The following is a 22,292-nucleotide window of genomic DNA, read 5'->3' as shown; positions in this document are numbered from 1 at the left end:
TCCCTCCATTCCCCGCTACCCACCGCCCTCCTCTGATCCCATCTCTCCTTCCCCCCTTCCCATTCCTCCATTCCCTGCTACCCACCGCCTTCCTCTGATCCCATCCCTCCTTCCCCACCTCCCCTCCCCTCTCCTCTCCTCCTCCCGTCCCTCCATTCCCCGCTACCCACCGCCCTCCTCTGATCCCATCTCCCCTCCTCCACCTCCCCTCTCCTCCTCCCATCCCTCCGTTCCCTACTACCCATCTCTCTACCCCCATCCCACCCCTGCTCTCTTCATCCCCATCCCTGCTGGCCCCCATCCTATCCCCTTCATTCTCCTCTCATCCCTCCATTCCCCACTATCCACCCTGCTCTCCTCCCCTCCCATCTCTTCACCCCATCCCATTCCCCCTCCTTCCGTCTCACCCCAGTGCTCTCACCTCCCGTTTCCCCCATCCCTCCCCCCCACTCTACCTGGCCTGATCCCATTCCCCTGCTCTCCTCTGTCCCATCCTTCCATCCCCCTTCTCTCCACCCCCATCCATCTCTTCCTATCCCTCCAATCCCCTCATCCCGCCTTCTCTCCATCCCTCCCCTCCCCTTTCTCCCAACCCTCCACGCCCTCACTCTTCTCCATCCCCTGTTCCCATTTCCCCAACTGCACCACTTTCCTCCCCCCTCCTCCTAGCTCCACTACCCCTTTCCATTCCCTACCCCTGTTCCCATTTTCTCCCCTCCTGCTCTCCTCCACTCCCCCTCCCTATTCCCCTTTCCCCCTCCATTCCCCCTGCTCCACTTTTCCCATCATCTCTCCATCCCTCACCTGCATAGAGTCACAGCATGGTCCAGCTTAGTGGGCTGGGCATGAGGACTCCTGGGTTCTGTTCCCAGCTGCACCTCCTGAGCCCACATTTCCAAACTTTCATTGTCCTCCATATTGAAGCACCTAATTAAATGGCCTGGTATCCTGAGGGGCTGAGTACTAAGCATTGTCTCCCACGGAGATCCGTGAGAGCGGCAGGTGCTCAGCACCTCTGAACTCTGCTCACCTTTATGTAGGTACCTAATAGTGTTGGGTTTAACCTTTGTCCCCACAATTTCCTGTGACATGGGAATAGTATTTCCTAACCTCCCTGGACTGGCTGGGAGGATTAATTATATTTGCACACTGCTTTGACAATGTGAAGAGTTAGGTACTATCCTGCCATCTCTCCTGGGCCCCAGTACCAGCTCTCCTCTTCCGTCTGCTGCACCCTCTCCATCTGTGTGTTGGGCTCCCCTTCTCTCTGTCTGTCCACCCCCACCTCTGAACCCATTCTGTAATCCTTTCAGCTAGGCTGTAAAACACCATGTTCTTTCCCTCCTCTCCAGCCACCTGTTCTTCTTTCTGTTTCCTCTGGTTGCTGAGGGCCTGGGGAGCCGTCCCAAGCTGCTTAGGCAGGAGGAAATGAACTCTGCCTATCGTTCCACTCGGTTCGCTTTTTCTCTTCCAGGCAGTAAAATGGAGGAGTTGAACCAGGCACTGGCTTCCAGCTTTGCAGTGTCTCAGGACCTAAACAGCACAGCAGCCCCTCACCCCCGACTGGCACAGTACAAGTCCAAGTACAGTTCCTTGGAGCAGGCAGAGAGGAGACGTCGGCTCCTGGAACTTCAGAAATCGTAAGGGTCCCATAACTGATGGCATTTTCCCCTTGGCTGGTAATCCTTTTAGAGCTACTCCAGGGGCTTGTCTCTGTCTGCCCCATAGCTTGTGGGCCAGGCGTTTTATCAATGGTGTTTTGATATGTGGCAGCTACTCACTGTAGGGTCATGTGAGTGTGAAGTACTCTGGCCTTGGTGTGCCTCCAGCATGTACCCATGGGTTGGCATGTTTGAAGGGTGGCACTAGTGCTACCATGTTTAGCTGCTGGGCTTGGAAACAGGGGAAGACTGGTACCAGTGGGTCAGGAATGGTCCCTTGGTACTGCTATGAGAATGTATAGTTACTTAGAATCCACAGAGCTAGACGAATAACTCCACATGGCATGTCCGAGTGTGTAGCCTATATGGCAGTTTGCCTGGAGGGAAGGGGAGAGTATGCATGGGAATCGGAGCAGAAATGGAGAGTGGGGCATCCCTGTGCCGTCTGGGAACGTGCTCTGAAGTGCAGCTTTCAGGATGACCTGCTTGGGTTCCTTATAGCTGTGTCTTTCCAGAATAAGAATGCTCTGTGACAGGATGTGCGATTACAGTGTGTTCTACTCATGCTTTGGGTATGTTAAGGCAGAGGCCAAATGCCTCCAGCACTGAGCTGTGTAGGGGGGATAGACGCCGGAGCTCCGCAACCCACAGTCTGTTGTTAAAGTTAGAAAACAGTTGTTGTTCTGGTATTCTGGCTGGCTCGTGTGCGGATGGTCTCAAAGGGCACAGCTGAGAATCCTCATTGGCTACATGGACCATTCCCTTAACAAGCGCATGTATTCAGCGCCTTGCTCACTGGACCCAGACACAGCATTCCAGCGTGCGTGGGAGGACGGAAATGGCCATGTCTCCTTTCAAAGAGGGAAATGGATTTCTCTGTTCTCTCCTGCAGTAAGAGATTGGACTATGTGAACCATGCCAGGAGACTGGCAGAGGATGACTGGACTGGAGCTGAGAGGGAGGAGGAAAGTGAAGATGCAGGCAATGAGGATATGGACGTTGACGTGGGCAAGAAGTTGCCAAAGCGCTATGCTAACCAAGTGAGCAGGGATACATAGCACAGGGGAACGATGGGCCTGCTCCTGGGAATGAGCGTGTGCATGTGTCTGTGTAGGAAAGTGCATGCAGGGGTGAGCACTGTGTACATGCATGCACAGTGCTTATAGGCAACAGGTGAAAGCTCATCTGCATTCAGGGCAGAATTGCAGGGTTGGGGGAGGTGCGTGTGGGTGGATGCCAATCCAATGATGAAATCATAGTAGGGATAGTACGTAAGATAGAGTGAAAGTGTTTCCCAAAGTAGCAACACATTTCCTTACCCCTGTTATAAACATTTTAACTGACTCACACCCACGGCTTTTAATTCACTGTGAGACCTTCTGTCATTCCCTATGGGACTGTTCAGTGCTATTAAAAAGAGGTCGGATATCCACGTAAGTGTCCATTTAGATGCATGGAGCTGTGAACTAGAAGTCACCGGTGCAGATCTAGGCCTCGTTGGAGAAAGCAGGGCCATTATTTGTGTTTCTTGACCTATAAGTATTTGTTCAGTTCCCAAGTGTCATCATTAACACTGTTGCTATGTAACCCTACAGCTAATGCTTTCTGAGTGGCTGATTGATGTCCCCCCAGATCTGGAACAAGAATGGATCCTGGTGATGTGTCCCATGGGGAAAAGGGCACTGATTGTGGCATCCAGGGTAAGAGATCATAGTGTGTGTCAACCACCCAAAGCACAGTAGTGGAACCCTGTATGTGCGCCCATCCGTCCATCCTAATAAAATGAGATGTTAGTCCATGAATTCTGGTTGCTGTCTTCCTGCCAATGCTGCAGAAACCTGCTCCTGCTCCTAGGGGAGTTTTGCTACTGATGTCAGTGGGGGTATATCTAAAATCAGTTATGCTGGGGGGCCTGGTTTCAATACAGTGGTTTCCAGATGCTGTTAAAATACATCCCCATCTTGTAAGGTACATGGGATAGGTCTGTGGTTGTAACTGGATCTGTGTTTTAAAGCCTTGAGTACAGTCACACTGCAAGCCACGGGTCTAACTGCGGCAGGGGCAGTTTTGACTTTCTCCATTTCCCTGCAGGGCTCCACTGCAGCTTACACCAAGAGTGGATTTTGTGTCAACAGGTTCCCCTCCCTCTTGCCAGGGGGAAACAGGCGCAATTCGGCAACTGGGAAAGGTAATGATCTGAAGAGGCCTTCAAAATCGGTACGAGAGACCTGGCCTGCTTCTCTGTGTGTATTTAGTCATGGGCTGCCCCAGCAGGACTAGGTTCTCCTTGTGGCTAAAGGGTAATCCAGCCTCCGTGTCTATCTATTTTACATTGTGATGTGAGATGTATGGGGAATATTTTGGGTATTTTTTCACTATTTTAAGATCAGTTTCTCTTGGAGAAGAGTGTTATCGGTTGAACTCAGGCTCACAACCTCCATATCCTTTTCTCTGTGTTAACACAAGTCCTTCTGCACTGGTAGGCTGTCTAGTATTCCCACGGGTAAAGTGTGTGTGAGAGCAGGGATGGGCAAACTGCGGGCCGGATCCAGCCCGCCAGCCGTTTAAATCCGGCCTTCAAGCTCCTGCGGGGGAGCAGGGTCTGGGGCTTGCCATGTTCTAGTGCTCTAGCTGGAGAGCAGGGTTTGGGGCTGCTCCACGCAGCTCCTGGAAGCAGCGGCATGTCTCTCCCCCTCAGTCCCCCCGGCTCCTACACATAGGGGCAGCCAGGGGGCTCCGCTCTGCACGCTGCCCCCACCCCAAGCACCGCCCCTGCAGCTCCCATTGGCTGTGAACTGCAGCCATTGGGAGCTGCAGGGTGGCGCCTGCAGACCGGACAGCGTGCAAAGCCGCCTGGCTGCGCCTCCACATAGGAGCCGGAGAGGAACATGCCACTGCTTCCCGGAGCCACTTGAGGTAGGAGCCACTTGAGGTAGGCGCCACCTGGAGCCTGGACCCCTGAGCCTCTCCTTGTGCACCAACCCCTTGCCACAGCCCTGATCCCCTCCGAACTCCTAGGACCCAGCCTGGAGCACCCTCCTGCACCCCAAATCCCTCATCCCCAGCCCCCCCCCCGAGCCCTCCCCCCCCCCCCCCACCCCACGTCTCAGCCCAGAGCCTTCTCCCACACCCTGAACTCCTCATTTCTGGCCCCCCCCCCCACCAGAGCCCTCACCCCCTCCCGCACCCCAACCCCAATTTTGTGAGCATTCTTGGCCCACCATACAATTTCTATTCCCAGATGTGGCCCTTGAACCAAAAAGTTTCTACACCCCTGGTGTAGACCCTTAACTTACTCTTTGTAATATATAACAGAATCAATGCAGCTTTGTGTAATAAGAGAGGTTGTGAATGCATGGAAGACTTTTTCAGTGGATCCATAGCTTCCTCTTCACGGTTCGATTCCTCCGCCTAGCAGTCTGCCCTGCATGTTCATTGACTCTAGTCAGCAGATGGTGTCTTTCCTGTGCCCCTCCGAGCTAGGCTGGATTCTATTGCAGTAGCTTCCAAAGCTGGAATGGGAGCGAAGATTGTGTTGGGCAGAGTTCTTCCAGCCCAAGCTGTAGTAAAAGTCCTGATAGTGTCAGAGCTGTAGTATGTAGTCCTGAGTCTGTAGTACTCCATGCATGGATCACCTGTGTTTGTATGTACAGACTACACGATCTTGGACTGTATCTTCAGCGAAGTGAACCAGACGTACTACATCCTTGATGTGATGTGTTGGAGGGGGCATCCTGTTTATGACTGTCAGGTACTGGACCTTTCTTCACCCTAGCCAGTGCATTCAACCCCCCTCCTTACTGAAGGGAGCCTCATTGTGTCGCTTGTTCTCTGAACCGCGTCACATATCAGGGATTCAGTGGAATCTGCAGTAGGTGGATGCCATGAGGCACCATAGTAGACTCCTCAGTGTTTGGGATGGATGATCACTGCCCTGTGTGTCTTCTGCCTTCTCCAGACAGATTTCCGATTCTACTGGCTTCATTCTAAGATACAAGAAGAGGAAGGGCTGGCAGAGAAAAGCAGAATTAATCCAGTAAGTCCTTTGTATCCAGAGCACCAGGAGAGTGTCGGTTTAACTTTCCCATTCAGAATGGGCTATGTTTTGGCATGTTCGTTGGTCTGATCCTCCACATGTCACCACTTGGTCACTGAAATGTTCTTCTGATGAAATGAGATCCCACATTCAGGATGTAAACAAAACATTTAAAAACAATAAACCTGCACTTTCCACCCTAAGTGCTGGAGGAGATCTGGGCTGCAGGGGATTAACTGCCTGCAGTGCCACTTTTAGTCTCCCTGACTGAAATGCAGATGTAAAGGAAAACCAGCAAGGTTTCCCCAGGGACAGCATTAGTGTGCATTTGCTCTCCAAGAGGAATCCTCTTTTAATGTTAGGAGAGAGCCTCACCTGCTCTCAAGAACTTGCTTTCTGTCTGAGGGGTTGAGTTTGAGGCAGAACTAGAGATTCATAAAGTACCAGCCCTTTCTCTACTGAGCTGTGCTGAATGCATGAAATTGAAGGGATGGAGGCTGTGACGAGGCCAGTTTCTGTGCAGTACAGAGTGCCCTCAACTTCCACTGACTCCAATGAGAGATGATAACACATCAGAGGCCCCTGATCACTGAGCTGTTATTTTGAACAGTTGTTCCTGAATACTCTCACTCTTAAAATCCAGGGGGCTACTCATGAGTTTAAAGTTAGGCAAGTGCTTAAGCACCTTGTTGAAGGAAGATCTGTTCCCTGTTCTATTAAAGTGGTTACTGCTGCATATGTGAGCCATGGTCTCAAGGGGGTTAACAAAAACTCTGCCAGCCGCTCAGGTCTCTGCTGAGCAAACAGAAACATGGAGCTTGTTCCTACAAACACTTGCTACGAGGTGTAACGCTCACCGCCACGAGTAATTCACTTCAGTAGGGTTTCTCAGTGGCAAGTATTGTACTCAGTAGTAAGTCTTTCTAGGATTGAACCCATAGATTGTAAGCTCTTCAGAGCCTGGACTCTGATTTATATGGTGCCATGCGCCCCTGTGGGGCTATGAAACTCGTAACCGGTAACCAGGCGGAGCTGGTTGTGCAATCAGTGATATGCTCAGAGAGAGCGATTTGGGGCTAAACTCACTGCAGGCGTAAGTGGGCATGTCTCTGATTTCAGTGAATATGCATCTTATGTCTGTGGCGAATTTGTTGATCGACATTCAACAGATGCTACTTGTGCCATGCTGAAACAGGAGTTAACAAAAAGATCATTGGGCTGGTTTTCAGAAGTGGTGGGCACCTGCATCTGCCATTGACTTGAACTGCAGGTAATCGGCACCTCTGAACAATTAAGTCCTGTCGCTTTATCTCCAGAACCCAAAGCTTTGCAACACTCGGTACAATTAGATGGCCAGTGGGAGAGAATGCACTAACTGCTCTAATTCTCTTACTCTTTCAGTTTAAATTTGTGGGCCTGCAGAGTTTCCCCTGCACCCCAGAGAGCCTAGGCAAGGTGCTGGCCATGGACTTTCCCTTTGAGGTAAGAGGGCTTTCTGCCTTCGGTGGAGGGACTGGGAACTTGGGACCATGTTGTGGCTCAGTGACAACAGAGCTGTGTGTTGTATAGGGGCTGGGGTGGGGGGAGTGGTTTTAAGGATGTACTGTAAGAAGAGAAGATGCATTTGGGGTAACATGTCTGATTTTACTTGGGAACTGTGGCTTCTGCAGACATGCTGGAAGCCAACTCAGCTGCAACCTGGCTCCCATACAATGGACCAACAGTAAAGGATGGTCTTGTGGTTAAAGCACTAGACTGAGACTCAGGAGACTGTAGTCATTTCCCACCTCTGCCACCGAGACCATGTATGACCTTAGACAAGTCACTTCATTCATCTGCATCTTTTCTCCATCTGTAATCTTGGATAACCATACTTCCCTGCCTCATGTGATGAGGACAGATTCACCTGTGTCGGAGGTGTTTAGATCCTACAGTGATGGGGGGGCCATATATGAACCTAGATAGAAAGGGAGACCACCACTCCTTCTCAATTACCCCAAGCCAAATGCCTCTCTGACTCTCAACTGCATCTCTTGAGCTCTCTAGGCCCATGTAAGCAATTACAACAAATGCAGACTGAAACATACTGAAAAGCAAATGCTAGATTTGCTGGTAACAGTTGATTGTCTGATGCCTTCTTGTTAAGGCAAAGATAGTCATCAGATTTGGCCAGCAAGTCTGAGTCCTCTGAATGGCAGTGCCAGGTCTTGTGCTGGAATTGTACTAAGCAAAGAGCAGAATGCACAGACCATCTATAAAGTCTTTATGATTCTTTAGCCAATAGGCTCTCTTGACTGCCAAAACTTGAAGAATCTGGCAGCCTTAGTGACATTTTTGGCCTGAAAGCTTAATTCTGCTCTAGACATCTCCCCCTGGAAGAGAGCTGTAGAATGTAATCCCACTGAAGGAGGAGTAGAAAGTACCAGGAAGACACTGAAATTCTCAATAGACTCAATTTTCCTCTCTGGATTTATCACTCTCTCATGTATCCCAGTCACAATTTGCCCCCAGATTTCCAGCCGTGAAAGGCTAGCGCATCAACATGCTGGGTCATCAAGCTGACCCTTGTCTAATTTGTCTCTAACTGTAGCTCTGAGTTCTCTTCCTAAGCCAGTACTGACACAGAAATAGGTCACCACACATTCACTAAAGAAAACTGACTGAATGACCATGTTAAATTTCAAAGGGGTAGCCGTGTTAGTCTGGATCTGTAAAAGCAGCAAAGAGTCCTGTGGCACCTTATAGACTAACAGACGTATTGGAGCATGAGCTTTCGTGGGTGAATACCATGTTACATGCATCTGAAGAAGTGGGTACTCACCCACGAAGGCTTATGCTACAATAGGTCTGTTAGTCTATAAGGTGCCACAGGACTCTTTGCTGCATGTTAAATTTGCCACCAGAGGGAGCTCATGAAGTCCCTGTAATGTAGCATGGATACCACCCGTGGGACAAAAAGAATTAAAATTTGCAGGCTACAGGTGGACCAAGTCTTGCTTATGGACTGCATCCTATGAAAACCAAATGAATTTGCATGTTTGGCTGCGTCAAGAAAGCAAAGGTGAATTTTCCCTATTTGTTAATTCTGGAGGGACTTATAGCATTCATGCTGTTCAAATGATTTCTTGCATGTGATGGCAGTGAGTTTAGCCAAATTTTTCAAACCTCGGTCCCTAAAGTGAAGTTTCTGACTCCAAATTTAGGACCTGATCGAAAGCCCAGTGAGGTCAGTGGGAGTCTTTCTGTTGATTTTCAGTGGGCTTTCGATCAGTCCACTGGCCTCTTAAATAAAAGTGATTTATGAGTCTGTATTTCAGAGATGCTGAGCCTGCACAAATCTGATGGAAGTAATTGGAAATCCTATGGAAGTCAATTGGAGCTGCAGGAGCTCGGCTCTTTGGAAAATCATAAGCCTCTTTTACTTAAGTATCAAAGTCTGAGCTTAACTTGAGGCACTCAAGTTTGAAAGTGTTGGCCACAAAAAAATAAAATCCCTCCATCCCAATTTCCCATCAAGTTCAGTCTTGTGCAAACAGTAACATTAACCCTCGTTCTGAATTGGCTGGCGTCAGGACAGTGATTCAGTGTAGAGACAGACAGCAAATTAAATTGGCTGGAATGAAAATAGAAACTGAAATAATTTACAGAAAATACTCTTGAGAGGACATGACTTATCTCGATCGATCTATCTGATTCTTGGCCCAGCTTCTTGGGACTCTCCCCATGTGCTGAAATCTTGAAATAAAAGGAATGCAATTGAAGGCGCTTCCATGGATCTCTACCTAACAGTCCCAAAGTTACAAAGACTCTCTCCTGCTTTGGATGGCTAGTATGGCCTCTTATTAACAGCATGCTGTGCGTTACCTGGAACGTATTACATGTGTCTGCATGGCAGAGTGTGGTCACGTCAGGAGCTCTCTTTTTCTGAGTCATCCCTTACTTCCCCCATGTGGGGGTTTGCATTCAGAATATTCAGGGATCGTGCCCAAGCAGAATATGAATCTCATTGCTTTGGTTCATGTTCAGTTAACACAGAAGTCCCCTGTCCATGGGATTTTTCTGCCAGAGCCTTACAGTGATCGATAACCAAGTAACCCTCTCTCTTCCCCAGTTACTCTGCACAGTCAGCCTCTTTGCTCACATGCAAATTGCTTTTTAGAGCTCACTTGGCTTTGCTAAAAGGAGCCCCCCCGCCCAGACATTAAGAAATCCCAAGGTAAGGTGTAATCTGACCAAGTGCACCTATGGGAATCAGTGGAAGGGATAATCGAAAATCCTTAGTGTGCTGGGTAATTCTAAATGGAAAAGAGGCTAATAGGTAACATCAGCCAGCTTCAGTGCTTGAATTGCAGTGGTAGCAAAGGGCTAAGGGCCTGATCCTTCAAGTACAGAGGGCCCTTGACTGCCATTGATTTGGGTGGGAGATAAGGACACTCATTACCTCCTGAGATTCATTAAGAATTTATTGAGCATGAGGAAGCTGACAGAACAGGAGCAGTAGACTGATCAGGGCTGCTTGGCATCTCTGCCTCTGACTAATCACTTCCAAGATGTCCTATTATTTTAATAATTATAATAAAAAAACCACACTGAGATGTTCTTTCTGTAAGGCTGCTTTATTAAAAATCAGCCTGAGTTTCTTCAGTGCAGGAGCACAGCAACCAAACACTGATATTTGCTGATCAACTGACACTAGCCTAACCATTTGTTGTGTGTTTTTAATGATCTGATGGACGTGACCCATTCAGCATTTAATTGTATTCCTATCGAAAGGCGCACTAATCTGATAGTATTGGAACTCTTGGGTTTCCACTTTACTCTTCCTTAGTTTATCTCATTGTCTGAAATAATCAAATAAAATGTCTGATTGTTTTAGCTTGAAAGTGAAAAGAGATCAGTAAAGCTGGGAAGCATCAAAGTCAAATGTATTTGCTTTCAGATCTCTCTGTGCACACTTACACCTGAAATACCTCTGTCCCCTGATGTAAATGCTGCCCATTCCATCTCTCTCTCTCTGCCTCTTACAGATAGATGGGCTCCTCTTCTACCACAAACAAACCCACTACAGCCCTGGCAGCACCCCACTGGTGGGCTGGCTCCGACCCTACATGGTATCAGACATCCTTGGGATGACTGTGCCAGCTAATCCGCTAACTACCAAACCAGACTACGCCGGGCACCAGCTCCAGCAGATCATTGAGCATAAGAAGAGTAAAAAGCTGGCAGGAGAGGAGGGATGCTTGAGCTCCAAGGAGGTGGCTGAGAATGGACGTTATGAGTTGGAACACTTGTCTACACCTCGTCCGGCAGAATCTCCCAACAGCCAAGTTGAGACAGCAAGCCACATGGAGAGCTAGACTACTGTAATGGGATGGTTTTATTGAGAGGGTGAGGGGCTACAGCGCAGCCTTCTTGTTTTCCATTATTGCTCATACTGGCTGGGAGGAGGATAATGATCATTGGATGGCTCTGTTTTAAGTGCCTTTAAGAGAAATAGGTCAGCTTTAACACAGTTTTTGCAAGGACTGTCACTTCTGTGGAGATGCTAAGGATTAGTCTTACCTGCTGAGGAAATCTGCTCTTGGGATTGCAGCCTGTACCAAACTGCATGGTTATTCATTTAGAACCTGATCCTGTTCCTATTGAAATCCATGGCAAAACTCCATTCTCAGAGCAGGATTCAGACACTTCTTTGTAAACTGAACACCAAATACCAGGCCTCAGACAAACCTTATTAGGCTGAAAATCTGGGGCATTTCCACCTCCAATCCAGTGGTTTGCACTTAATACCCTTTCGAAGAAAGTTTTGTGGTCAGTCTGATTCTAGTTTCAGAGGGTTGCACTATAAGCCTAAAATCTGAAGGCTGTGTTTGACACCCACATGTTACTGAGAAACAGACTTTCCTTGCATCAGAACAGGCCCCTGTATCGAAAAATGGCTGTGTGCAAAAAGAACTCAGCATAATTTTATTCTCTGACCCTTTTTGCAATAGGGGAAATGCCCAAGTCATGTTGAATCTTTGTGGTTGAATGTGCAGAATAAAATGTTTCACAGAAATATTAACTCTTCAGTCTCTTACCAGTTATCTAAATGATAATCCAAAATTGGTTATCTTTGGATCAGGCACTTTATAGCACTAACTGAAACCAGGAAAATGTTATGTATGGTTGAGTTTCACAACTTAACAACGCACCTTCGTCCTTATCTCATGCTCTCCCTGCTATTTCAATCCTAGCCTTCTCTTGTATACAGATTTTCAACTGCATTTATATGTACCAGGAAGTGTCTACACTACAAACAGTACAGCAGTGCCACTGTTGTGTGGGCACTTGGTACTGCAACAGGAGGGTGTTGTCTGTCGCTATATTAAACCAATCTCCTCGAGAGGCAGCAGCTAGGTTGTTGGAAGAATTCTGCTCTATGGTAAGGGTTAAGTCAACATAACTACATCACACAGGGTGTGAAATTTTTCACAGCCCTGAGCTATGGAGCTAGGTGATCTAATTTTTAGGTAGACCAGGCCCTAGTTTTATGATTAAAATGAGTATCTGCTAGGATGAGACCACCAAACTCAACTGACTGGTTACCCAAACTAGGTTTTCACTGGCGATTAAAAGGCCAGTATGTTAACCCACAGGCTTGAACTCTTTATTACGTTATATAGACAGCAAATGAGTTATGGTTCCAGCCAACCCACTCAAGTTAAGAGGTGGATGAAAATTCATACTATAAATACTACTGCAGGTGATGTACCTGATTCTCCATGATAGCTCTGCTTGATTATGAAGAGAAATCGTATTATGTAGAGTAGGTGATGAGCACCCTGATACCAGAAATGATTCTTTGTGTAGACAGTAGATCCATTTATATACTCTTCTCCCCTCCACCCCCATTTTCCCCAGAAAATGCTGGCTTCTATGCCAGTGTGGGTGGCTTGTAGTGCTTTGATTGTACAGCTGATATTGATAATACAAGTGGGCAGCAGGAACTGTAATAACTATACTGAAAACTCAGCATGGAAGAGACTGTTGGCCTATTATTCCCCCTTCATTCACACACACATAGGAAATCACGCCCTGGATGTGTGAATGAATTTGGTTGTTAACACTTGGCTTGAATATGCTACAGGCTTCTTCAAACTGCTGTTTATTGTTAGTGTGAAACAACTCTTGGGGTGGGAAGTCTGTACTATTCCCCCGCCACACACACACACACACACCTCTTCCCTGCACAGTGAGGGATGGAGAATGTATGTGAGGTAGTAAGTGTCCTAAGACCTGCTGTAGCCTAAACCAGTGACAGGCTCTGCTTGTAAAAAAATGAATAATACTGCTGTTGCTCTCTGTGAATCTCAGATTCTGATGGCAAAACTCATCTGGTTGATTGAAATTGGTGCAAGAGGCACACTGGAAGCATAGGCCCCTAATCAGGGTGTTTTTCAGATGCAATAAAGTGCTAATTTATTTAATCATCCAGGAATCCAAATCTAAGGCTAAGCATCCCTGGCCGCTTGCTTTGGGAAAGGGAAAGCTGCAGCTCCAGTTACTAACTTATATGCTGTCCTTCACAGAGCTTTCCAAGGTCCTCCAGCAAAGGGGAGTCATCGGTATAAAGTACAGTAGGAGGAAAAAGGCTTTTTCTCTGACAGCTTCAGTTTTCCCCTTCTGTCTTTATATGTTGTAAAGGATCCCTTGCAGATAGTGCTGCATAGTTCTGCTTTAAAAATATTGGCAGGCTCCAGGAGTAAATCTTTACATTACAATTAACTCTGAAAATGAAAGAGTGTGTTTGGGGAGAAGGTGTTAAACAAAAGTTGCTGGCTGCAAAGCATTCTGTTTCCATAACTCAGCTGGTGGGTGTGATGCTGATAGCGGAGCGCGCTCCACCCTGCTCCAGGTGGAACAAGCAGCTGCCTCCGCTCCTTGTACCTGCACATGGCAATGTAAGTTACTGCCAGGTGCAACAGGAACCTGCTGAGGCAGCAACAAGGAGATAGCTGGGCAAGTGGGGAGAGCCCAGTGTAGCAGAGCTAGCCAAAGTGTGGCCTGTGGGTTTCTAGAGGTGTGCTCATCTTTAGTGTGGAGATGTGGCCTACAATCAAGCCCCAGCTCAGAGCACTGTAAGCTGGCAGGATCTTCAGCCTCCACGGGCCTCACTTCCATGAAAAAGATGGAGATAGCTGCCGTGTGCTCCATTTTCCTGCAAGTTAAATACAAGCCCTCCAGCTGCCGGCAAGTTGCCAGGGCAGCCCTTGTCAGCTGAACAAAATGTCCACCCCTGCCACAGCCACTGAGGCCAGTTGGGGTATAGCTTTCTGAGCAAGCCCTGTTGCAGTACCCAGACGTGCCCCCAGAGGCAGTGTGCAGCAACTAGCATGAAAAGTGCTCTGAATCAAAGCTCTGAAGGCATTTTTTAAAATCCCTTTAGCACCTGGCTGTCCCACACCCCACTAGCAGCAGCTGCTGTTCAGCTATTTAAGTAGAACTACCTACCCAGACTTTTAAATGCCTGTTGCTGAGGTGGAGGTAGATCTAGTTAATGGATTTGGGGAAGTGGTGACCACCCTCCCTTTCCTTGGAAATGGGACCTGAAACTTGTTTGTCGTGACGTGGTGAAATGGTACGGAAAAAAATTGCAACCGCTGATCTAGTTCATTACTGGTCTTGTTCCTCTACAAGGGAATCCATCATCTATCATTCTAGATATGAATATTGTGCATATCAGTGTAATAACTTACACAGTGTAAGTGAACTGGAGAGGAGGATTTTTGCTTCTTTCCATCAATCGCTAAGCCAGTGAGAAATTTAGTAGGTAAATATTTATTTTTATTTCATATATAATAACAGTGACCACTTCCCATCAGAACATGCTACAATGAGGAGGAGTGGTTGATCTCTTTGACCACTGCTTGTTATGGATCCTGATATGTCAGGCAATTGACAAAGTGTGTCACATTGACCCCAAAGTGCAAGTGCCAGAGAGGTCAGTACAATATACAGCACAAAATCACCATTAAGGGCCATTGGTAGGCAAGGTACTATACACTTAGAAGACTAGGCCCCTGCTCTGAAAAGATGAACATCTAAGACTGATATTATTTACTTGTACTGCTGTAGCTCCCAGGAGCCCTAGTCGTGGACTAGAACTCCATTGCGCTAGGTGCTGTACAAACACAGAGCAAAAAGATGGTCCCTGCCCCAAAATGTTTACAATGTAAGTAAAGACAATAAATTACAATGTCCTGTGGTAGACAGGAAAGGGGAAGAGATAAATGTAAACAATGGGAAAGAACTAAAGCTAAGCTCTTGTAAACGCAATACTTTTCAAGGACAATATAGTCTATCTATCTGCATTGCCTTTATAATGGCCAGATGCAAGAGTGGAAGTTGATAAGAGTGGATTAGGGGAAGCTCTCTGATGTCTGGTGAGGGATGATCCTGTAGGGATGTGGGGTGACACAGATCTTGGAGTCTGGGCCATGTCAGATCTTGGACTGCAATAGTCCACCCTAATCATATCTTTGTGACTGTATTGGAGTGCTCAAGCAAGGCATTCGAAAAAAGAAGCAAGTACATTCTGGAAGAAAATTTGGACATGAGGAAAACAGAAGGGGAGATTTACTTTAAAAACCGTAGTTAAATCCAGATCGGATTACAGGAAACAGCCACAAAACAGGCATCTGAAGTTGAGATCAAATGAGCTAGCTCTTTGGGCCCAGCATGAATTTTCCCTGATCAGCAGTTCTTTAGTTTCTCCTGACCTTCCGCTCTTTCCTCCTCAAAAGGCACTTTTTCACATCTGTTCAGCTCCAGGGGAGGTAGGAAAGATGGGAGCTCTAGTGTAGATAAGGTAGCAGCAACCGCTGCCATTTTAACCACCATGTCATGTAGACTTGTTCTGGCTTAGCCAAAATGGTAGTTAAAACACCAGTGTTTTTTACCCCACGCTAGTGCTCCCAGGGCTGCTACCATAGATAGAGCAGCACTGGCAGGAATAAGAGTGGGGATTTTTTTTTTTTTTTTTAACAGAGAAGGGCAAGGAGGCCTTTTAACCCTACGCCATTCACCTACACACCCATGGGACTTACTTGAAGAAAGCATCCATAATTGTAAGAAATGCTAAATTTTCCCCACTCAGTTACACTGTCTTTTGTTCTCTTCGCTATAGATCTGAGCACCTCTTGTAATTCCCTTCCACCCTCCTTTGACTGCATGTTGTTTATTTGTGTCCCGATCCTGCCACTGGATCCCAGCAGGCAGACTGTACCACCAGTGATCTGCAGGGGCACAGGAGCCCCACCTGCATTAACCTGATTGCTGGATCCAGGCCTTAGATTGTGTGGGCTAGTTCTTGCAAACGGCTGTGCCCATAGTGTGCCAGGCACTTTACAAACATATAAGAGAACAAAGGTCTTTTGGGGGCAAGTATGCTGTTTTCTGATCTAGCTATGATGTGCTTGGTAGACTAGAGGTGCTATGGAAAGAATTTACACCTCAACTGGGTCACTTATAGACAAGGAAGGGGAGATTCTTGATCTAAGGGACTGTTCACAGGTATGCAGAAGTTCTCTTGCAACAGGGTGACTTCTAATATCCTCTGTTGTATGCATCTCTTTCTCCCTCCTTTCCCTAGATTTCCCTTTCTGTTCCTTTTTTGACCCCTCCCTTTATCTCCCTTGCCCCAATGGATAGTTTCCTGTTTCTCTCGCCTTCCTTTGGACGAGTGCCTCTCTTCCTTCCCCCTCCCCTCTCTGCTATGCAGATCTCCCTCCCTCCTTCCCTTAGATTCCTCTCCCTGGCTGTCCTCTGCTGCTATTTGTGAATGAGACTCAGTTTCTGAATGGAGTAGCTGGGGGCTCTGGCTGGCTCATCAGGGGGAAGCAGTATTGGCCATGAGAAGGAGAGGGGGACGGGTTGTCTTTGCTTCCTTCCTCCCTCTCTGCTGCTTTTGAGGAATAAGGACTGCGAGACAGACAAGCGAGAGATGGAGGCTGCGGGAAGGAGATTCATTTTCTAAAAGGAAAATAGAAATGAAGAGAGGGAATTGATCGTCTCATGCTAACTATATTCAGGAAGCAACAGCAGGGGGATCTTGCAAAGGCAGAGAAGAAAAGCCCAGGCGGATTGAGCCACAGTGTGGAGAGATTGCAAGCAGATCTTGTGGGGGGAATGAAACTTCCAGAGCAGCTGGTTTTTTTACCCCCTCCTTGTGTGTGCAATTTTCTGTAACCTGCAAAAGATTTAATGAAACCGAGGAAGAACTAAAAGAGCCCGACGTTTGCAAAGAAACCAAAAGAATCGTTGCAATTTAAGAGGAGATAAAACTGAACTTTAATTTATTTTTTCTTTCAAGTTGCATCAGCTTTTCGGGGGAAGGGATCACTGCATTAACCTTTCCCCCTCCAAGTGTGTGGCTAATCTGCAAGAGAGACTAATGGGTGCTCCCTGGGACCTCAGGAGCAGCGTCCCTAGTTGAGCGGGGTACTTGAGGGGCCCCTGGCTGGGAGGGAGGGAGGCCAGCTGCCCCCTCCGGGGTGTTGGCTGGGGAAAAAGGGGCCGGTTTGCTGGTTTTGAGTCAGGCTGGTCGGTGTTTGAAAGCCCGGGCTTAAAAACTCCGAAGAAACAAGCAGCAGCAGCCGCCTCCTCCTCAGCAGTTTTCAAGCAGGAGGAGCTGCGGCAGCAGGATGGCCGCAGAGCTGAGCCCGGAGGAGGAGCAGGTAAAGCCGTACCCCACACCGGGCGCCCCAAAGCAGGGCGGGCAGGGGGTGGGCGCGCGCAGATCCGAACTGAGGGCTCCTGGGGGGGACGGGGCTTGTGGAATCAGGAAAGTGGGGGGCACATACTGCTCCCCATCCCTCCAGTGTTTTCCCTCTGAGCTCTGTGGAGATGGGGTGGTTGCGGGAGGCAGGGGACTGGTGTCTCGATGGGCTGGATCAGTGCCCCCGATGCCCCCCACGTTCGCTACAGCCTCTTTATTCTTCCCCCGCCTTGAACTGGGGGAGCTCCCCAGTCCCTCCGATTGGGAAAGGGTTGTGGTGGGGGGACCCCCATAGCCTGGTCTCCTCCTCCCTTCTGGGGGGGCTGGTTACCTTCTGACGGCCCCGGGGCTCTCTCCCCTAGGGGTATTATCCCCTCCATGGGAAGCAATGGGGGGATCACCCCGATTTGGGGCCGGGGGCTCCAGGGTGCGCGGGGGCGGGGAGGAGGCGGCGCGGGGATGGGCTGGGGGAGCCGCGGCCTAGTCCCCGGCCTGGCGGCTGGGTCCCATGGGGGACCCCCAGCGCCCTCACCGCATAGGGCTCCCGCAGGGGCGCTGCCCCGCCCCTGGACGAGCAGCGCGGGGGGAGGAGTTGGGGGGGAGACCCCTTGTTCCGGAGGCAGCCGCCGCCCAGGGGCCCGAAAGGCAAAAACAATCGGGGCCATCCGCAATCCCCAATAGCCCCCCAGGTCCCCCGTGGTGCATGGGGTGTGTAGGAGGGCGATGGGGGGGCCAGCCCCCCAGCAGGGGCTGCTGTAGTAGGACTCAACCCCCAGCCAGATGTGAGGGCCTCAGTGTCGGACCCGGCGGAGGAGGGCAGGCCTGGGGTGTCCCTGGGGTCTCCAATCTGTGCCCCTTTCCATCTTTTATCACCCCCCCACCCCAAATCACCCCGGCCTTTTTTATTTTTTTGAGTGGGGGCGGGGATGTGAAACTGAAAATTGTGTAGAGAAGTTCCCTCCTCCTCCTTCCCGTAATGTTTTAGGGAATGGGGCGGGCGGGCGAGAAAAGTCTCAACTCTTCCCCCAGGCCGTGTGTCCCCAGCTGCTCCAGGGGCTGCTGCTCAGTAGGATCTGCCTCCTGTCCCCGTCAGCTCCCGAGAGATCCCGCAGGGCAGCTTGTGCTCAGGGAAGCTGCGTCTTCTTCCTGGACGGACCTGCCTCAGTGTGTGACCTTGGGAGGGAGTGGCTCTGTGACTGTGTCTTTGTGCCTCAGTTTCCTCCAGTGTAAAATGGGGCTGTCCACCTCGCCAGGTGTGCTGGGAGCCTTACTGGATATTTGTGATGTGCTGTCCTCCTCCCCATCTTCCCACCCCCAAGCAAATATGCTGTGGCAGTGGTATGAGGTGATGACTGGGATTATTGCCTCACCCATTTTAAACTGGGACCACCCCCTTTTCCTGTTTTGCCCTCTTCACTTCACTCTCTCCAAGGCTGGATTTAAGATTTTATGCTTCCCACGCCCCATTCCTCCCCCTGACGTTTGTATCTTCCTGTCACTGGGTTGCGTCACTGCAGGAGGATGTTGCATACTTATAAATATAGGGACTGTGCTGTGAATTTTATGGGGGAGTGTTAACCTCATCCTGGTTATGGGGGGAAGGTGGGTATGGGTCGTGCTGCTGATTCAAGCCAGCTCTGATTTTCCCATGCTCCTGTGCTCTTTAAAGATGAGAACTCTTATAGTCTGTATCTTTAACACTTCTATGTCCACAGCTTCCACCTCCTGCGCCTGGCTCTCTCCCCTTCCCCAACCTCATTGTTCCCACTCTTCGCTGCTACCACTGTGGACTCACAGCAGCTCCTTTTTCTGCCCAAGCTTAGACCAGTGTCCTCTGAGCAGTCCAGAGTGGTCCTCAATCCAGCCAAGAAAATATCTCTATCTGGTATTCCTGGGAGTGGGGGAAGGGAAATGCAGCTTCCATCATAGATGTATAGATCAGATATGCTTGGTTTGGAGCTGTATAAAATCCGGGGCTCTGCCAGGTTCTGGTTTCAGTGGAAAATAAAGCCTGGTGCCCTGCACTTGCAGTGAGCTCCAGGCAGGCAAGTAGCCCCACTGCGCTGAGAGCCCCATTGAAGTCAAGGGCATGGGTCCTCATGGGCATTCATTATGGGACCGCTGGTCATTACAAGGTGAAGTCAGCCTCAGCAACTGGCTTCTGTATGAGATCGGAGTGAAACACGATAGCTAGGTTTTAAACAGTGGGGAAAGAGGGCCTGGATTAAAAAAAAAAAAAGATATACTTTGTTTTATATTTTCAAAGTGTCTTTAATAAATCAAGCCTCAGACCACCCCTGTGAAGTAGGAATTGTAATCACCATTTTACAGCTAAGGAAACTGAGCCACAGATGGTTTGAGTGACTTGGCTCAAGGCCGCAGGAATCAGTATAAGAGCTGGAACTCCATAGTTCCTAGCTCCTAGCCGTGTGCACTCACCACAACTTTCTTTCTCCTTGAGAGATGAGAGATTTGTAGGAATGAAATCTAAAGTGAGGTTAATCAGATCCCATGCAGGTTGTTCCTGCAGGGGAATTAATTCCCCTTGTCACATCATTGCACAACTCGTCCGGGGCATTCCTTTTTTTTTTTTTTTGGTCGTCTTCTGAATCCTTAATTAGTGCCTCCTGTCTCAGACAGGGTGCCAGATTTGAAAGACCAGTGGTCCAATCTGATATGGCAAATCTTTTGTTCATAGATTCATGATTCTAAGGCCAGAAGAGATCATCTAATGTGAGCTTGTGTATAATGTTTTCACCCCTCAGCTCACAGAGAGCCGAGAAGCTAATACAGGCCAGAGAACTTCCCCAAAATAAATCCTAGAAGAGCATCTCTTTCAGAAAAAACATCCAGTCTTAATTTAAAAATGATCAGTGATGGAGAATCCACCCTGACCCTTGGTAAATTGTGCCAATGGTTAATTACCATCATGTCTTACTCCTCCACTGTCTCTGAGTTCCTGGCTGGTTCATCACCTGTCTAAACTTGATATTCTCTTAAAATATCATGAACTGCTCTACAAATCAAGATGATTCTTGGGTTATTCTCTGTAAAGAAACTGAACTTGATCCTGTGTAAATCAAGGCTTCACATTAAACCTGATGTAGATTTCTTTTTGTTAACATCAAACTCTACTGTTGTGGAGGAAGCCTGGTTTACACTGAGGGCTGGTCCACACTAAGCCCCCAGTTCGAACTAAGATACGCAACTTCAGCTACATGAATAACATAGCTGAAGTCGAAGTATCTTCGTTTGAACTTAAAGGTACTTACCGCGGGTCCAGACGCGGCAGGCAGGCTCCCCCGTCGACTCCGCCTATTCCTTTCACGGAGCAGGATTACTGGCGTCAACGGCGAGCACTTCCAGGATCGATTGCTTGCCGCCGAACCAGCGGGTAAGTATAGACGTACCCTGAGAGTCACGGGTAAACTCCTTTATCCCAATCTCTCCAGTGTTACCAGATTTGCCCGTTGCTTTGGGATATGCTCATTTATTAGGGTTACTCTTCTGTGGAGGGGGGAGGTTCTGTAATTCTATCAGTGTACTGCTTGTCACTTGTGTTCTCATACGGAGCTGTACTTTTCCCTTTTGCAAGTTCCCTCCCAATGGAGCTATCCTGCAGGACCTAGGTTCCCCAGGGCTGGGTTCTTCCAGCCCCAGAATCAGGCGGACACACATTAACAGAGCACGTCTGAGAGGACCGGGTTAATCTGACCCCTTATATGTCCCTGGACTCAGTAGGCTGAGTCGAGCAGCACCTCCAAGCTGTCACCCTCCTATGCCATGGGCACCGCACCGGAATAGAGTACACGTGAGCAGGCTGGATCGAGCAGCACTTTCAATCTGCCACCCTCATATGTCCCAGTTTCAGCATGTTCTCATCCCCACTTTCACGTTACACTTGTTCTGGTAGTAACCCACTTGATGAGCAAACCCCACAGGATTTTTGAGTGCTGCAGGGATCTTTAGCTTAGGTATGAGGAGCATTGCTGCAGAGTGAATGGGAAAACAAAAACATCCCCGAGGGGGTGGGGGAGGGACAGAGAGAAGCTACCACCTTAAACATGAAAGTTATTTATTGGCAGGTAATAATCATACAAGGGGAGCCAAACAAACAAAACAGTTATAATGTTAAATCTAACTTAAATTTTATTATAAAAGTCAGATTTAGAAAACTATAACTGATCACACAAGTCAGGGTCAGAAGGCTATACCTAGGGAGAGAGGGTTGGGTGCTCAATGCTCCGTGAAGCTTGAATTGATCGGGGTTCCCAGGTGGTTGTGGTAACTGACAGTCCGTAGTGCTGGAGACAGGCAGAGCCCGCAGCATGATCAGTCAGGAGAAGATGAAGTCCCAATGGAACTGATGCAGATGTTCGATGCTGTCGTCAGAACACTTACTTGAGCGTGGGCAGGGGCTTTTGTAAGGAAAGAACAATGGTTCAAGGGAGAACACTAGATTTGTTTGTGTGTAAACTGATGGCTCAAAGGAGTATACCAAAGTTGTTTCGTTCAGGCTAGACGATGGGGGCTGATCATTCCTGGCTCTGGGTGGTGTTCCTTCGAGGGAGCTCACAATGCAGTTAGGCAGCTTCAGTATTTTGGATACCAATAAAGGATTTATGACTAGAATTGGTCTGATAACTACTGAGCTGGGTGTGTGCAGGCGTGGGTTCTTTAACATCTGGAGCAGAGATCCCCCATCATGCAGTGCTTCCCTGCTTTTCTGGTTCCAGAGTTTTGTGTGGTTCTTGCCTTGGACTATCTGTTCTCCATTCTGTATGCTAATGGGGATGCCTCCCTGCCCCATCTTCGATGCAAATGAGGCTAGGGGTGT

At 48.6% G+C, this 22,292-nt stretch overlaps 2 protein-coding genes across 3 annotated transcripts in view; both read left to right on the top strand.

Moving 5' to 3' along the window:
* SNUPN (snurportin 1) overlaps nucleotides 1-11,755 on the top strand; it is a 12,626-nt gene extending 871 nt beyond the window's left edge. Inside the window, exons 1-9 of one of the 2 annotated variants that reach the window (XM_034784547.1) lie at nucleotides 586-1,036; nucleotides 1,475-1,640; nucleotides 2,554-2,701; nucleotides 3,257-3,361; nucleotides 3,753-3,849; nucleotides 5,315-5,412; nucleotides 5,620-5,697; nucleotides 7,099-7,179; nucleotides 10,725-11,755. In XM_034784547.1, the coding sequence (XP_034640438.1) occupies nucleotides 1,483-1,640; nucleotides 2,554-2,701; nucleotides 3,257-3,361; nucleotides 3,753-3,849; nucleotides 5,315-5,412; nucleotides 5,620-5,697; nucleotides 7,099-7,179; nucleotides 10,725-11,054 (1,095 nt within the window). In that variant the 5' untranslated portion in view covers nucleotides 586-1,036; nucleotides 1,475-1,482 and the 3' untranslated portion in view covers nucleotides 11,055-11,755. Of the gene's footprint in view, nucleotides 1-585; nucleotides 1,037-1,474; nucleotides 1,641-2,553; nucleotides 2,702-3,256; nucleotides 3,362-3,752; nucleotides 3,850-5,314; nucleotides 5,413-5,619; nucleotides 5,698-7,098; nucleotides 7,180-10,724 lie in introns of those variants that run through there. The other variant, XM_034784546.1, reaches the window with a different exon arrangement.
* Nucleotides 11,756-16,466: 4,711 nt separating this feature from the next.
* The window catches only part of PTPN9 (protein tyrosine phosphatase non-receptor type 9), a 54,683-nt gene continuing 48,857 nt past the window's right edge, over nucleotides 16,467-22,292 (top strand). Inside the window, exon 1 of the mRNA XM_034783495.1 lies at nucleotides 16,467-17,414. Coding sequence (XP_034639386.1) covers nucleotides 17,382-17,414 — 33 coding nt within the window. The 5' untranslated portion in view covers nucleotides 16,467-17,381. The remainder of the gene's footprint in view (nucleotides 17,415-22,292) is intronic.

Source organism: Trachemys scripta, chromosome 10 (assembly GCF_013100865.1).
Source record: "Trachemys scripta elegans isolate TJP31775 chromosome 10, CAS_Tse_1.0, whole genome shotgun sequence".
Classification (NCBI taxonomy): Eukaryota; Metazoa; Chordata; order Testudines; family Emydidae; genus Trachemys; species Trachemys scripta.
This window is presented reverse-complemented; position numbering and strand designations above follow the sequence as displayed.